Genomic DNA, 18235 nt, shown 5'->3' on the forward strand with positions numbered 1-18235 from the left:
AGCAAGAGCACCTCCGGGTGCACCTCAAGCCATACTTGCTGCCCCGTCAGCCGTGGATGGGCTGGTAAGGGACCCTGACTGTGAGTGTGGCCTGAGAGGGCCTGTCAGGAGTTGCCCGGCTGCCACCTGCCAAGAAGAAGAGGATGTATCGCCTCACCTGCTGCTGGAAGTTCTCGATAGACAGATGCGAGGAAAGAAAAAAAGCAGTGGGGGCGGGGGGCCAAGAAAGGAGGGGTAGCCCAGACAGGTAAACAGAAAATTTCCAGAACACCCAGGCCATGACCATCCGTGTGGCCTGCGATTCAGCATGCGAGCTGTTGCTGGTGTTGCTCCAAGCCCTTTCCTGCAGCCCCTAAGGTCCTTGCACATATTCGGGTGTTTTACCAGAAAGGGGAGATAAGCTTCAGGAACCACTAATTCACGGGTCAGGTAATGTTTACTCAGGGACGCCTCCACACATGCACCAGCTTTCCAATGAGGACGCTCCCTGTGGGGGGCTGCTGGCCCATGTGGGAGAAAGTACCAGAACTCTGACCAACTGCAGAATTCTCCTCAGCATAGCAAGTAGCCCGATTGGGTTTTCATCTGTGTAACTGCCTGCTTATTCTTTTCAAAAAATATTCACGCTGTACCAGGTCTTCGTTGTGGCATGCGGGAATCTTTAATTGTGGCATGCAGACTCTTAGTTGTGGCCTATGGGATCCAGTTCCCCAACCAGGGATTGAACAGGGTCCCCCCATTGGGAACGTGGAGTCTCAGCTACTGGACCACCGAGGAAGTCCTGCCTGCCTCTTAATTACTGATTTGAATGGTAACGTTGAAGGGTCTCAATCAGGAGCCTGAAATGCTTCCAGAAGTCTATAGGGCAGGGCCTGTGTGTGTGGCTATCCTGTGGCTTTTATGACAAATGACAAGCTGGGGTTTTTAAAACAACAGGAATTCATCCTCCCCCAGCTCTGGAGACCAGACCTCTCAATCAAGGTGTGGGCAGGGCCATGCTTTCTGAGGAGGCTCCAGGGAATGTTCCTTCTTGCCTCTACCAGATTCTGGGGGCTCTGGGCATCTCTGGGCTTGTGGCGACCTCCCTCTCAACTCCATCTTCTTGCGGCCTCTCTCTCGGGCTCTCCTCTTCTGTCTCATATGAGGACACTGGCATTGGATTTGGGTCACCCTCATCCAGGATGACCTCTTCTCAGCTTCTTCACTAAGTCTGCAATGACCCTTTGTTTCAGGTAAGGTCCCTTCATATGTTCTGGGGGACACACCTTTTGGGGCCACCACTCAACACACTGTCTTTGTAATAAAAGAACCCTTGCATGTTAGACGACTGAGGTCTGTATAACCTGGCGTGGCAGCAGCCATGTAGGTGGGGCTCTGGGGAGAATGAGGACCCTGGAGACATGATGGGGTGTCAAGGCCTTGTGGGGTGAGTGGCCAGGCTTCTTCCCAGCTCACCTGTGGTTTTTTCACTTTGATGGTGGCACAGGGTTGGCCTTGCCACTGGGTTTTGTTTGTTTTTAAGCAGTCGGATTATCAGTCTTTCTGTGTGGCTTTCGATTTTTGACATATTTGAAAAAACCTTCCCTATTCTGATAATATAACAATTGTTATACCTTGAGTTCTTTTAAAATTGTTACGTTCTTGGTTTCACATATTTGGTCGAGCTGGAGTGTGTGTGTATCACATGTGAGATAGGAGACTTTTTTTCCTAGACAGTTACAATTTTCTCAATAAAGATCCCTCTTTACCCAACTATCTGCAATATTAATCTTTTACTAACATCATGTATGTTTGGAGGTTTACGTATGACGTTTTTATTGTTTTGTTCGTCTGAGAATCCATGAATCTAGATGGAGTTCAAAGACAAAATCAGCTTTATTTTTATTTTTGTTCATCTGAGAATCCATGTTTCACAGCAATTCCAAAGCACATGTCTTTTCACACTGTGAGATCTTTGAATCAGGAGACATCTAGTAGGTCATAGATTAATTGGTTTAATATCAGAGAGTGAGTTTCCTCTAGCTGCTGGTGTCCTTTCTCAGGTTCCCTTAGCTGTTCAGAGTTCTCTGTGGTTTCATACAAATGTCAGGATGGTTGTTTGGTCTCTGTGAAAAATGCCATTGGAATTCGGCTAAGAATTGCATTGAAAATTATATATTCTTTTGGGTGGAATGGACATTTTAGCACTACTGATTGTTTTTCATCCACGAACACAGGATATCATTCCATTTATTTGCATCTTTGACTTCTTCATTAATGTCTCAATATTTTCAGTGTGCACATATTTCAAGTCCTTAGTTAAATTTATTCCTTGGTATTTTGTTATTTTTGATGCAGCTGCAAACTGATTTTCTCTTTCTGATGGTTTGTTATTGGTGTTGAGAAACACAGTTGATTTTTGTGTGTTGATTTGTAACTTTACTGAATTCCTATATTAGTTCTAATAGTTTGTTGTTGTAATAATGCAGAAAATTGGAACTGTTAAGAGTTCACTCTTTGTCACATCCTGGTCATCTGCAATATGGAAGACACAGTGGCTCCTGATATAACCTTCTCACAGTTCCTGTCAGTTACATGTGAATTCCTAGGAGAGCCGTGATGTTTCTTTGTGTGAACTGAAGTGGGTAAGGCTTGGACTTTGTAGAGAAATGTTTTTCCCTGTAACGTGATGTTTTCTGTGTTTTCTGGTGTGGTACTGACATGGGGTTTCGGAATGTTACTGACTTCCCAGTAATTTCAAACATAAAACTTTGCATTAACAAAAGAAAGTACTTTTATCTGCATGATTTATTGATTTTTAATGTGATTACAAATTTTTATAAGACATGTGTTTAGCAAATATTTTTCTCCCACTATGAGGCTTATCTTTTGGTTTTTGAATTTAGTATCCCTAAGTAAAAATTTTTAGTTGTAGACAGTACATGTTATTAATTCCCCACTCCCTTTTCTGTGTGGGCTTTTCATGCTGTACATTAAAAGTCAAAGCTCCTGACCTATGTGACAAACCCATGGCCATGTTTATTTTCTTCTATAATGTTTATATTTTTAAATGTGTCTGTGGACAATTTTGAGTGATTTTAGGTGTGAGTTATAAACTTTGTATGTACGTTCATTTCATTGCGTATGGTTTCTAATTGTTTTAGAACTCTTTGAGAAATCATGGGATACTGGCCTCCATCTCTTTGAATTCCCAAAGTATAATAGATTCAGCAGGACTGTCAGCAGGGATCTTGGCCTCCATGGGAACTGTTGAGCGGGTGAGGCCTGCATTTCACAAGTGGCCAGCAGAGGGCGATAAGCCTACCTTTCTTAGCAGTGCAGGACCTGCCTGACTTGGCCGCAGATTTGGCTCTGTGCACAGCTGACAAGGAGGGCTTCCTAGGTGGCGCTAGTGGTAAAAAAAAAAAAAAAAAAAAAAAGCCACCTGTCGATGCAGGAGACCTAAGAGAGGGAGTTCACTTCTTGGGCCAGGAAGATCCCCTGGAGGAGGAAATGACAACCCACTTCAGTGTTCTTGTCTTGAGAATCCTGTGGATGGAAGAGCCTGGTGGGCTACAGTCCATGGGGTTGCAAAGAGTCAGACATAACTGAAGTGACTTAGCACAGATGACAGGACATGCCAGGGATTTGGTTTCATGACAATTCAGAGCTGGAACCACATTTAGTGGATCTGTTTCTTCAGGACCTGCTGTAAGGTTATGCCATGGGAGAAAAAGTGGTGAAAAGTTGGGGAGAATCTTCTCTAAGTGGCTGACTGCTGGGGGTCTGTCATTAGAGGACTCAGCAAAGGAAGGGCTTGATGTGCACAGTTGTGTGTTTAGTTTTGTGTGCAAAGCAGATGATGTGCAGTGTCCTTTGGCTTGTGATGTTCCATTTTCCAAGCGATTTATTGAGGGACATATCCTTAGGGTGTGAGAGTTGGACCATAAAGAAAGCCGAGTGCTGAAGAATTGATGATTTTGAATTGTGGTGCTAGAGAAGACTCTCGAGAGTCCCCTGGACTGCAAGGGAGCAAACTAGTCAGTCCTAAAGGAAATCAACCCTGAATATTCATTGGAAGGACTGATGTTGAAGCTCCAATACTTTGGCCACCTGATGGAAGAGCTGCCTCAAGACCCTGAGGCTGGGAAGGATTGAAGGCAAAAAGGGAAGGGGGCAGCAGAAGATGAGATGGTTAGACAGCATCACTGACTCAATGGACATGAGTTTGACCAAATTCTGGTAGATAGTGAAGGACAGGGAAGCCTGGCGAGCTGCAGTCCACGGGGTCGTGGAGTTGGACACGACTTAGTGACAAACAACATTCTTTGGCTACTCTGTCCTTTATATGGCAGCTTTGTGATAAATTAACTGACCACATATTTGTGGGTTTATTCCTGGGCGTTCTCTTCTATTCCTCTGGCCCATGCATCTCTTGTACCATTTCTACACTGTCTTATTTCTGTAGCTTCAGAATATGAAGTCAAGGGCAGAGTTTCCTCCAGCTGCTGGTCTCCTTTGTCAGGCTCCCCTTGGCTGTTTGGGGTCCTCTGTGTTCCATATGAACCTCACATGATTCAACCCAATCTCCAACTGCCTCCTATGCCTGTGAGACTTCTCTCAGCCAGAGCAATCTGAAAAAGCCAAGTCCATCATGTCATCCCACTGCTCAAAACCCTCCCTCATTGCAGGATCTTACCAGTCCCTCTTACTCATTTTGTTCTGGCCACACTCATCTCCTTGCTGTTTTTGAGATGGGAGGATCTTTCCCTACATTTCTGTAAGACTCCCTTTCCTCATCTTCCTCAGATCTTGGTTCAAATGTAACCTTCCTAGTGAGGTCTTGCTGGAGAATCTTAGAATTCTAAGTTTATTTTAAACTTAGAATAAACCTAAGTTTATTTTTTAAATATTTACTCATTTACTTATTTGGCTGTGCCGGGTCTTTCTTCTGGCACACGGAATCTTTGATCTTCACTGTGGCGTGTGGGGTCTTTTGTTGAGGGATGCAATCTCTTAGTGGGAGCATGTGGGATCTAGTTCTCTGACCAGGGATTGAACCCATGTCCCTTGCATTGGGAAAGTGGAGTCTTAGCCACAAGACCACTAAGGAAGCCCCTAATTTTAAACTGTATCCCAGCCCCTCCAGCTCCATACACAGCACTGTCTCCCTTCCCTGCTTTACTTTGCTCCATTATACTTCTCACAATCAGACACATTTTACGTCTTCGTCTCATCTGCCTCCTCTCCTCAGAATGCAAGCTGCAAGGAGGCAGTGGTCGTGGCTGTATTCTTACCTGACACCAACTTCTGATGTAGAGTTTGAGAGACTGGGGATCAGGATTTGGAATTCATGTTAGCCCATATTGCAGTGTTTCCCAAACTTCTAAAAAACGCCCCATATTAACATAAATATTGCAGGCTCCATACTGCAAAGGGCCTCTGGATGAAAACTGTGGTCTCACCTACGCATTTGTATGGGTCAAGATTTTGTTGAGATTTTTCTGTAGTATGAAGTACAAAAACAGGTGTTTGCACTTTCAAGTGTATGAATTTTACTGACTATGCCTTTTCAAACTATGTCTGAGCCCTCTATCTCCTCAGGGAGATTCTGACATGCCTCTCGAAGCATCCCTCAGTCTGCCCAGCACCGAGTCTGTCTAAAATGATGGGTGCTTTTTTAACAGTGCAGTGTGGCCTTCTCAGTTCTGGGTGGAGTTGAGAATATGTGTTAAATTTGGAAAACAATGTTGTCTACTCTGGACAGAACTTTTTTTTGATGAGCAAAAACTCCATGTATCTAAGACCATGTCAAAAAGTAGATCAATACAAAGAAAGCACAAAGGCTTTGATAGTATGAAATAAAGACAATTGGAGACAACGCAGAAAAGTAAATAAATCCAAATAGGGCTTTAAGCAGGTTATACCTTCTCTGCTGTTAATACCTAGACATAAGCTTAAAACATGGCACCAAATGGCTCACCAAACTAAGATGTCACATGGCAAAACGATAAGCTACAGAGACTTTCAGCCACAAGAGACTAAACCTCAGGTGAAGATGTGAACGAGGAATGAAGACTCATGGTCTCTGGACACGGTCTCTGGTCAGTTTATTTCTAAAGTACATCAGGTATACCCAAGGCAGGTATTCTCTGAAGGACCACGCTGGCCGTTGAGACTTAGGGTAGTAGGGAAACTCACATGGCAACTGCAACAGGAAGGGACTCTGCTTGGCCTCAGGTGGCTCTTATTTTGGAATCATGAAACTTGAAAAGGGAAACCCACCAAAAATATGGTCTCCTCTATCTGAAGAACTAGCTTGTATCATGAATAAAACTTGCATAGAACCTCTTGATGCTTCTATTCTAAGGTCTATTCTTTTCTTTAAAATGATGAGTCTATAGATGCCCATTATATCCAGTTGACCGATGGTGAGTTCAACTATGCCCTTACCAGTTTTTCTAAGGTCTGTTCTAATACATGGGCTTATGTGGAAGTCTGGTACTTCAATAAAAAGAAGATGCTTAAGAGATTCAGAACCCTATTCCTTCATCTTTACCAACCTGCAATTCCTCTGGGGTTGCAGGGGCTAGGTCTTATCAAGGTCTGTTTAGAAATAAGAAGAGGCTGCTGAGGGTAGTAATGGGGAAGATCCTGGCTCCTTTCACTGGGGGCACAAGTCAGCTCTAAACTGTGGACTCAGATGAGTGGAACATACCCCCACATACTGGACGTGCACGGCTCTCGGGAACGACGGGTCCTGCATGGCACCTGCACACGGCAGGTCCTCCAGACAAGTCTGCTGAATGAACAAACAAGGGCCTCGGTCCAAACAACCAGCCCAGATAAATGCCGCAGGAGGTTTCTGCACCCTTTTCAGATGGCTTGCTCTTCTGTCGTTGAGGACTCCTCACTTGCTATTCCCTTCCTAATAGGTGAGTTATGGTCATTCTAATGAGCAGAGATTCTCACATCAGTGAGAAAGTGAGGTCACGCAGAGAGTGGACAGGCTTCTTGTAATTTATTTGTTATTTCCAAGCAACAGCTACAAAAGTTTTTAATTTTTATAATACTCTTGATAAGAAAATAAAATTTAAATAAAAATACATTCTCAACAGTACAACATGGTTACACAAATTCACTACATTAAGTTTTGATAACTTACATTTTCAAACTGGACACTGTAAAAACCAATATTTACTAGCAACATATTAATTTCCAAGTTAATAAAAATGGAAGCAGATAGTATCAATCGAGACTGGTAATTTAGAATGAGTCCTGTAGTTTTCACATACTGTAAGAACACCTAAAAGGCTTTGAGGCTTTTTGTCTTTACAGGATGTACCGTTAGAACAAATTAAAGGTGCTTTTACTTAAAAATGACATCTGTCTTCTAAAACCTGGCATGAATAAGCCTTTCTGAAAAATGAATGAAATTAGGCTTCAGAAACAGAAACAAAAGCTACATCATTCATCACCCTTTTTTTTTTTTTTTTTTTGTACAATTAGCAAAGCCTTGTTTTGACACTTAAATCATTACCCGTGATATTATAAACATACTTCTTTGGCAAAGAAAATAGTTCAATTTGATAAATTATATTCCTGGGAGTAAAAAAATGTTGCTATTGCCTATTATCATATTAAATGAATATTAAAAAACAAAGCTAAACAAAGAACAAACGATGACAACAAAACAAGCGACACGCCACCATAATTTCAAATGATGGAAATGGCTAAACTAAGAACCAAGTCGGCATTTATGGCAAGAGTTCCTCCGGATCATCCTTTGCTTGCTTTCTTGGGGTTTTCACGGCGTTAGGGTAAAGTGAGCTGCCATGTATTTTTCAAGTTTGGAAAAGGGAGAGAAAGCAGATCAGGTAGTAAAAATCAAAGTACTCGTAAGTAACAGCGGAAGAATGAGGCCCTTGGAAGCAAGTAAAAGTACCTCGGTTATCTTTGGGTCCCACTGACATGGTCTCTTATTTCAGAAGACTTTCAAAGAAAATTTCATTTCACATTACTTGTTTTTAGGCTGTGCCAAGGTGGTTAATTCCAGTCAAACTGGCTGTTTAAAAGTGAAGAAAAGAACTAGTAACTGAATTCTTTTCAAATTCTGAGTTACATATTCAGACAGCCTTGGTCCCTTTGAGAACACTGTGATCTTTAAAAACAGTCATAACTTGGTATTATGTTACCAAGGGCTTGATATTAGAAATGTCAGAATATAAGTCAAGAAGCCACTGGAGAGCAATGAGTGGTACCTGGCAATGCTCACATGGCCTTTCCAGGCGGACATTCAGAGACTCTGAAAAGGAAATTTCAATCTGAATAAAATTCAACAGTGAGAAATGGATTAAAACAGTAAAATTCTTTCACACTGATTAATCAGTGGAGTTTATGGAATCTACAAATTCATAAAATTTAAAAGTCTTTTTCAAACTTGTCTTTAAAATGGGCCAGGAATAACTTAATGCAGACTAGGACTGATCCTTAAATAAAACTAACTGATTTTTACAAGTCCTTTAGAGAAATACATTGCTTAGTTGTAATCATTTATGGAACTTTGATTGTTTGCCAATGGTCTTTAAAAATAATTACCCAGTAACGTTATAATTTAAAAACAATTACCAATAACATAATTGGCAAAGTGTATCTTGAAATATAGCTTATGTTCAGGGAAACAAAAAAGCACTACTAGCTAGACTTACATTAATAAGTCACAGTTTTAAACAGAAACGTGTAAAATACTCCAAGGTTCAAAGTACCACATTTAGAAAATGTTTTGAATTTAAAAACACGTAGTAAGAGTACCATGGTTTTTAATACTGATGAAGCGAAGTGTATTCCTCTTAACTTCAAGGTGGCCACTTGCTTCGACTGCTTATTTACAGTTGTGATTTTTAGGATAAAGGTAAATTATTAGGGAAAAACAGGATTCAAACAGTTGCTTGCCCAATTCCATTTGGCTAGCAGGCAATAAGGAAACAGCAGTGAAATATAAACATTTTCAAGAAAGCATTATTTCTAGACTTAAACACTGATCATTCAACTGATCATAAAGGTTAGATACCATGGAGTATCTGAAGCATAATCTGGGGTCGCCCAGATGAGTAAAGTGCACCGAGTGACTGTCCTCGAGTTGGATCTCACCCTCACGTGGGGAGGAGGGCGTCCCGTGGTGGCGGCCCTTATAATGACGGGGCAACGAGTGAAGTCAAGTGATTGTACCACCACCTGTCCCCACTGTTTACTTTCTCTTCTTTTTCAGAAGTGAAGTCCTTAGAAGTCACAACAACCTGAACTCTCAAATCAAAAATATGAGTACCTGATGTTTAAACGGTGAAAAAAAATTTAGTGGTCTGGTTGTATTTCATCTGCCATCACTCATCCCACATGTAAACAAGATGCAGACAACAGTACATGTTCCCTGATTTCTCCTATCTGAGCTGTTTGCATCTCTAAATGGGTAAAAGGGTCCACCAACTTCCAAGGATACTGTGGTAGTTTCTAAAGTTTCTGTCACTGTCTCTAATGTAATCTGTAATGACCGATGGGCCAAAGATCTTTTTTGTTTTTTTTTGAAGAGGAAGGGTCTAGATGAACTAAACGGAAAGCTCTGAATAGTCATGGATTGAAATTTTCTAGTAAAACACAATGTTGGCAGTATAGAGCAGGCACTAATGGTAGTGAAAAGTCCACAGAACATGGAGTGTTACAAGAAGAGATGGTTTCTTGCTATGGAGGAGTTCTCCTTTTGTTATAAAGCTTCTTTAGAAGAGTCTTTCTATTAAAAAGAAGTTGTGGAAACATGGCTTTCGACACATAAGATATGAAGGGAATCCTGGGTTTTAAATTCTCTAGTGAAACATCACACCAGAATTTCCAAACAGTTAGTTTCAATTATTAAATATTAAATACAATGTGAATGCAGATGACAGTGAAGCCGATGTTCATTCTTAAATACTATGAACAAAATACACGATGAATTGAAAAACTCCAACTAAAATATCTTCCAGTTCTTCCGAATCAATTGGCCAAACTCTAAAATATTTTCCCGATTGGATTTTCCCTAGAAAATAATAAAAATAATTTTTCAAATGTTGAAGAAAATTGTAAAAAGTAACAAATATCTCATAGTATCCAGTGTCTGTAATTCTCTCTTGCCAAGTCCTACGTCACTGATTCAGCAAGCTTTTTGTGACTACCCAGTAAATGTCAGGCACTGTTTGAGCAACTGTGGACACAGAGGTGAAGACAAATGACAAACCCTTGGCCCTGTGGAGCCTATATTCTGCTACAGAGAAAATAAGACAAACAAATAAAATATTTAGCACAAGAAAGAGTGCTAGGTTTTAAGTGAGAAAAATACAACTGGAAGGGGTATAGTGTGTGTGGGTACGGTGGGGGAGAATACTACTCAGGAAGGATGCCAAGCACTGGCTAGAACCTCACGGAAACCTGCCATGGCTCCAAGAAAACTGCATTACTTTACCGCTGGAAGAGAACAAAATATACTAATGTAGAAAAGACAGTAACAGGATGCTTACAATAACCTTTTTACTGTACTGAGCCTTCCATCTAGGCAGAACACAAATATTTATACCGGTCAAACTGATTTTTACTGTTTATAAAACACAATTAAAATGATCAATCCACGTAAGTTAAAAAAAATACTTAAAATGGTTGGGGCCAAGATTCAAAGCCCCCTTATGAATCAGCTCTATGGCTTCCCTGATAGCTCAGTTGGAAAGAATCCGCCTGCAACGCGGGAGACCTGGGTTCAACCCCAACTGTACCTCTGTGCAAACAGAAGCCTGATTCTAGTGCTGGTGCTGGGTAGCCCCCATGGTTCAGGGGAAGCCAGGGTAAATTCAGACAAGGTTTCTTTCCTTTTGAGGAAGAAACAGCTCTTTCTGCCTCTAGACACTATTATTATAAATGTGAACTATTGCAGCCCAGCTGTGACCATAAGGGCACCAGCCTGAGGAAGACAGAAATCATCTTGTTTGATTTCTAATGGCTGAGTGGCTGGATCATCCTTGATGACAGTGTTGAGCTAAACTAGCTAAATGTAGAAATCAGGACTTTTAATTTGTGAGATTAAATGTTTTCCTATTATTTAAGCCATTGAGATTTTCTGTTACTTGCTGCTAAAAAAAATCTAATTGATGGAATGTAAAGTACTTGGCACAGTGTCTAGTGGTGAGGAGGAAGGTCCTTAATAACTGTTGTTGCTGTTCCTGTCAGTGTCCATCTGCCTCTGAGATGGATCCAAAGCATCAATTATAAAATACTTCTAGCACTGTCAAAGCTAATTTTTTTTGTACTTAGGATGTATAAAGGTACTGTGACAGATAAAGAAGAGGATCAGTAAAAATCAAAACAAGAAGCTACTAAGTATTCAATTCAATGATTAAACTGAAATATAGCACTGAAGGTGACGATAAGGTACTGCCCCAACACAATGAATGATGCTAGAATTGAAAAGACTCCTGCAGGAGTGACTCCGGAGATTCCTGCACAAGAGAAAGGTTCTAAGTTGGTCTTGAGAGAGGAAGGTAGGCAGGAGACCTGCACTTCGGGTGTGAGTAGAGGGTAGCAGAGGAAAGTGCAAACTGTGTTCAAAAATGTGTGAAGTATCTTAACAGTACTTACTTGCTCCCGTATTTTGCACTACTTGATCTTTTCTTCCTATACTTTTCATGAGGTTCATCTAGCTTCTCTATGACACTTTTTATTTGTTGAATTGTCTTGAAGGTTGTTACAGAATCCTCAATTACAAAGTTGGAATAGTCATCAGGCTCTTTCTGTGGTCCTTGATAGACTGCTATAGTTCCACAAGCCTCTACAAGAAGAAATGAAATCTCTGATCAGACAACTAAATCCATTAAGCATAATCTGTAATATAAATAAAGAACTTTTCAAGAGGGGCTCAAGCTGGGAAAAGCTCCCTTGGAAATGCATAGACAACCAAAATCCATACATTTTATTAATTATAATTACATATGCAAAAACAATATTTTTATTTAAAGAACTCCTTTGGAAGTTTGTCACCTTCCATATAGGTAACATTTTGATAAATGCCTCTGACTGTGTGGATCACGATAAACTGTGGAAAATTCTGAAAGAGATGGGAATACCAGACCACCTGACCTGCCTCTTGAGAAACCTGTATGCAGGTCAGGAAGCAACAGTTAGAACTGGACATGGAACAACAGACTGGTTCCAAATAGGAAAAAGAGTATGTCAAGGCTATATATTGTCACTCTGTTTATTTAACTTATACGCAGAGTACATCATGAGAAACGTTGGGCTGGAGGAAGCACAAGCTGGAATCAAGACTGCCAGGAGAAATATCAATAACCTCAGATATGCAGATGACACCACCCTTAGGGCAGAAAGTGAAGAGGAACTAAAAAGCCTCTTGATGAAAGTGAAAGAGGAGAGTGAAAAAGTTGGCTTAAAGCTCAACATTCAGAAAACTAAGATCATGGCATCCAGTCCCATCACTTCATGGGAAATAGATGGGGAAACAGTGGAAACAGTGTCAGATTTTTGGGGGCTCCAAAATCACTGCAGACAGTGACTGCAGCCATGAAATTAAAAGACACTTACTCCTTGGAAGGAGGGTTATGACCAACTTAGATAGCATATTCAAAAGCAGAGGAATTACTTTGCCAACAAAGGTCCATCTAGTCAAGGCTATGGTTTTTCCAGTGGTCATGTATGGATGTAAGAGTTGGACTGTGAAGAAGGCTGAGTGCCGAAGAATTGATGCTTTTGAACTGCGGTGTTGAAGAAGACTCTTGAGAGTCCCTTGGACTGCAAGGAGATCCAACCAGTCCATTCTAAAGGAGATTAGTCCTGGGTGTTCTTTGGAAGGAATGATGCTAAAGCTGAAACTCCAGTCCTTTGGCCACCTCATGCTAAGAGTTGACTCGTTGGAAAAGACTCTGATGCTGGGAGGGACTGGGGGGCAGGAGGATAAGGGGACGACAGAGGATGAGATGGCTGGATGGCATCACCGACTCAATGAACATGAGTTTGAGTGAACTCCGGGAGCTGGTGATGGACAGGGAGGCCTGGCATGCTGCAATTCATGGTGTTGCAAAGAGTTGGACACGAATGAGCAACTGAACTGAACTGAACTGAATGAGAATCTTTTGACTTTAAGATAATGCCAAAGCAACACTTCAGGTACTGGTAATGAAGGATCATGATTATATAAAAGAATTTTAATTATATACTTACCTTCCATTTTATGCAGCTTAAGTAAACTGAGGGTGAAAAGGGAATAAATTCTTTCTGTTTCTCTGTCTTCATCAATATCTATTTGTATGTCTGCAGGGACACCTCTGTGTAAAAATGAAATAAAACACATTGGAAAAATATCATTTTGTTAACATGCTAAAGACTTCTGACTGTTTGAGACTGAAAACAGAAACACAGAATTTTGTAAAAGGAACCTTAGGAATCTAGTCTAACTTGATAATTAAATAGATTGAGATTCTTAGGTTTGGTCATTATGTGACTATACTCAAAAGGAAGAGGATTTTAAGTGCAATCATTTTCACTACTTATGCTTCATCATATTACTTTATAAGTCTGTAAAGCTACCATGGCTGTTCCACGCAATTACAACAAGAACGCTAGGCCCTTCTTCCTCAATACCTTGCTCAAGTTTGCACATCTATTTAAACACTGCCCTTTTTTTGACTTGTGAAACCACAATTTACTGAGAATATTTTCATCACCCCAAAAGAATCTCTGTATTCATTAAGTACTCCCCATTGTTCCCTCCCTCAAATCCCTCACAACTGCTAATCTACTTTGTCACCATAAATTTACCTATGCTGGATACTTCATGTAAGTGTTACCCTGAAGTACATGGCCTTTGTGTCGGACTTCTTTTAGCATGTTTTTCTGGCTTTTTTTCAGCATGTTTTCAAGGTGCATCCATGCACGTATCAGGACATCATTCCGTTTTATGGATGAATAATATCTCATTGTATGGATACAGCATTTAAGACACTGCCTTTGTAATCAAAAAGAAACTTACGCAGTACACGGCTTACAGCCGAGAGCATTTTCACTAGTCTCCAGACAGCAGAGCCAGTTTCCGTTTAGATATGCGGAGGGGTGATAAGAGCTGAGTCTGTTCTGATTGCATCGGCTCACCCTGCAGAGCACATCTATCCATTCATTAGCTTCTACACAATTATTTGCCTGGACATAGAGTGGTTTCTCCGTGTGTATCACTTGGAACATCTTCACAGACAATTAAGACAAAAAGTTAGGAACAGTCTAAAAATCAAACACAGTACAGAACACAAGAAGGTACGTAGCAGAAATGTAGTCTGCGTGTAGGTAACTGTTGCTCAGGTACATCATAAACGGTTATGTCCCCAGGACTGCTGGAGTTATACGGTACTCAACAGTACAACAGAATATAATGTTTAGAAACCACAGAAGTCCTAGGGAAGGGGCTATCATACACATAGGAATAAAGGGAGAGAATTTCAGGTAGAGGAAAACCTATGGGTAAAGACAGCAGTGGGCAAATAGAAACAAGGAAATCATCTTGGTTACTTGAGTGCACTGGTATCTATTGGTATGTACTGAAGGGCAGCAGAGGATTAGGCTGCACAGACAGGCTGGGACTATATTCTGAAGGTCAAGCTGAGAAATTTGATAAAACTCAAGTATTGAGAGAAGTTGTTTAGTCTCTCAGTTGTTTCTGACTCTTTCGACTCCATGGACTGCAGCCCACCAGGCTCCTGTCTATGGGGTTTCCCAGGCAAGGATACTGGAGATGGTTGCCATTCCCTTCTCCAGGGGATCTTCCCAACCCACGGATCGAACATGCATCTACTGCACTGGCAGGCGAATTCTTCACCACTGAGCCCATTGAGCACAGAATTCTTAAATGAAAAAAGTGCCTTTAACTTAATAGGTGAGGTGGACTATACAAAGCATCAACAGTAATGGACAATTTTAAACAGAGTTCCAGCTACGAATTATAAGATATTAATGATTAAAAACAAATACTAAACTTCTTGTAAAATTTTCAGCTAAGTAATATATGCAGTTTAAAAAACTTTAAATTATATAACTTACATTTTTCTTGTTGAAAGAGCTCTCTTCCAGTTTTTCCACAGCAAGAATGTTTTTCACTGGAATTGTGTAAATTGCATCTTTGCCTAAATTATAAAAGAAGATAAAATTAAAATAATTTTCATCAGAATTATAAAGGTGAAAGGTTAACTCTATATGGTTTAAGATCATTCTCTTGACGGTGGGTGTGTAAGTGACCTACACATTTCCAAATGGTGCACAATAAATATGTTTTATGGACCAAATGAATCTTCCTTGTTTTCCACGATATGACTTCCTCTTTAATTAAAATTAAAACATTTTCATGGAAAAATTAGGGAATAAATTTGATCTCTGTAGAAAATAAAAATATTATTGTACTTTGTAACATTAATTATATGGAGACTGAAAAAATACATAATTTACAATAAAGGCCTACTCAAAACTTGCTGAGACATGGAATTTTCTTCATGGAGTTATTACATAAACAAAGAATCTGACTGTACCTAAGTGGATTTTTCTGCTTCTCCAACCTAATATTTAATTAAGGAACTAACCCTCAAAACAATTATTTGAAACTGAAAAATTGTTCATTACTTTTGCGTACTGTCTGGTCAGCTGACTAGAGCTACCAAATTTACTTTAAGAGATACAGGGAATAAAAGTAAAAATTTTACTTGGTAGAGTGAATCATTAACCTAATTTAAGAATTTAGAAATTTGTTTGCTAAAGGGGCTCCACAATAGCATGAGGCTATGATGCATTTCAACTTAAAATTTACTTGAATAAAATACATTCATATAATCATGCTGCTGCTAAGTCGCTTCAGTCGTGCTGGACTCTGTGCGATCCCATAGATGGAAGCCAACCAGGCTCCCCCATCCGTGGGATTCTCCAGGCAAGAGTACTGGAGTGGGTTGCCATTTCCTTCTCCAATGCAGGAAAGTGAAAAGTGAAAGTGAAGTCGCTCAGCTGTATCTGACTCTTAGCGACCCCATGGACTGCAGCCTACCAGGCTCCTCCGTCCATGGGATTTTCCAGGCAAGAGTACTGGAGTGGGGTGCCATTGCCTTCTCTGTCATATAATCATAGAAACTAAGCAAATATAATCATGAACTTTTCTGGTCCTTTACATTATAAAATGTGGTTCTTAGAAAATGAAAGCTTTGCTTCCCTCCTCCCAACAAACTTCAGTTTAATGACTTGTGGGCTGAAGTGCTGAAGGTGAAGATCTTTTATATTATTCATGGATTAATGTACAGCTTTGGGGTTAAAGACACTAAAAAGGTTTTCTTTATTGAACAGAGAAATTAACAAAGAGTATTTGCTAAGCTTAGTTCCTGCTGTAAAATCTAAAATACGTGTGATTCAAGCAGATGTGTGATATACAATATACAGTCACTTAATTTAGCTATCACGTTTAGCTATCCTATACCAGACACTATCCTAACCACTTGGGATAGAGCAGTGAATAGAACACATAAGGCCCCTAATGGAGTTTGCACTTAGGTCTGGAAAGACTGACGAGGACAAATATTAGGTAGAGATAAATGCAATAAAGATAGCAACATAAAGTGATGCGACAGGAAGTAATTGGGATGTTACTTTAAGTTGGGCAGTTAGGGAAAACTTTTCTGAAGAAATGACATTTAAATACAACAATTACAAATTATATATACATGTGAAAATAGGAAAAGACTATCAGCGGTCTGCTGGAAGCAGACAAGATCAAATTTATGAAGGGGTGAGGGGAGGCGAGGAGGGAGGAAACTGCAAGAAGCCACAGCTGGAGCCGCATTGAGGAAAAGACACATTTGCAAAAGGAGGGCTGGTCAGAAGAGCTTCAAGCCAGAGTCACTGGACACAGCGAGCTGGGGGGAGAGGGGGGGCATACTTAGATGTCTATCAGGATGACTACGTGGTAAGCTGCATTTGGAACAGCTGGGTCAATTAGGTCCTCACATACTGTCCCCCTCAACCCGCTTGTACTAAGCAGCAGTCCACAGAGGCACAGTCCCAGGCTGAAGCAGTGAAGATGCATACTGGCTGGAAAGCAGGGTAGCCACAGGCTGCTGACAGTGCCCATGCCAGGGGACGAGCACCAGCACCCCTGCCCATCAGCAGCTCATCCTTTCCCTCCCTTGATCACACTGGCCATGAGCTACTGGATCCTCAGGCAGGTGAATGCACTGTAACACAAAAATGAGCAAATTGCCAAAAAATCACCAAACGGATGAGGAAAATCAGCACTCTGAAGGAAACACGTACAACAAAGAGAATAACATTGGAGGAGATCAGGGGTGTAACACATGAGGGGGCAGAGGAGACATGCCTTTGGGTGCCAATTTACATGGGGCACCACAGGGTCCAGAGAATTTTAAAATTATGCAGGAAGTAGATTTTGTAGATTTTCAACAACTCTTTAGATTTGTTGAATACACAAAGCATGCCCACATCCTAGAATTGCTGTGTTTGTTCATTTCTGGACAAATTATATCACAGCATACAGAGAGAAAATGCATTGTTCCCAGGCACACATGACGTTATTATTATTAGAGTTAACTGAAATTAACTGAAGTTGCTAATGTTAACTTGAACGAATTGCAAAGTGAATCAGTAAAACAGAGGATTGTACTGAGGACTCTCCAAATATATAGTACAAAAGGACAGAGCCATGATGGCTGAATTTAGAAGTTTTGAGATCAGCTGTAACAAGCATTCCAGAAACAATTGAGTTGTTCAGAAGAAAATTACTAATGAAAATGTCCAAGAATAAAGATAGAAATCTTCAGACTGAAAGGACCCATCAAGTGCTGATGAAAGTGTAGGAAGAAAGAAAGGTAATACTTAGACACTGGGCAGAATTTTAGAGCTTGAAGGTTAAAGAAAGTCCAGAGGGTTTCCAAGAAGAATCAAGACTAAGAATGACATCAAAATCCTTACCACCAACAATGGAAACCAGTAAATCATGGAGAAATATCTTAAAAATCTTATAGGAAATGATTTTAAATCGGGTCTTGCTTATCATTCAAGTGTAAGGGTAAAATACTTTTTTTAATATGTAAGAACTCTGAAAACTTATCAGCCCTAAAGCTATATGGAGTAATTCCTTGAGGACATAACTCCTGCAAAATAAGTAAGAATCCAGGAAAAAGACAAGTAT

The 18235-nt window shown here is 40.5% G+C and overlaps 1 protein-coding gene across 5 annotated transcripts in view; it reads right to left on the minus strand.

The window, feature by feature from the left end:
* Window positions 1-6985: 6985 nt before the first annotated feature.
* Window positions 6986-18235, minus strand: part of RASA2 (RAS p21 protein activator 2) — a 126321-nt gene continuing 115071 nt past the window's right edge. For all 5 annotated transcript variants that reach the window (XM_019961572.2, XM_019961563.2, XM_070793908.1 and 2 more), the window contains 5 exons: window positions 15097-15179; window positions 14039-14247; window positions 13231-13334; window positions 11635-11824; window positions 6986-10048 (listed from right to left, as the gene is read on the minus strand). In XM_019961572.2, the coding sequence (XP_019817131.1) occupies window positions 10021-10048; window positions 11635-11824; window positions 13231-13334; window positions 14039-14247; window positions 15097-15179 (614 nt within the window). In that variant the 3' untranslated portion in view covers window positions 6986-10020. The remainder of the gene's footprint in view (window positions 10049-11634; window positions 11825-13230; window positions 13335-14038; window positions 14248-15096; window positions 15180-18235) is intronic.

This window comes from Bos indicus, chromosome 1 (assembly GCF_029378745.1).
Source record: "Bos indicus isolate NIAB-ARS_2022 breed Sahiwal x Tharparkar chromosome 1, NIAB-ARS_B.indTharparkar_mat_pri_1.0, whole genome shotgun sequence".
Taxonomy (NCBI): Eukaryota; Metazoa; Chordata; class Mammalia; order Artiodactyla; family Bovidae; genus Bos; species Bos indicus.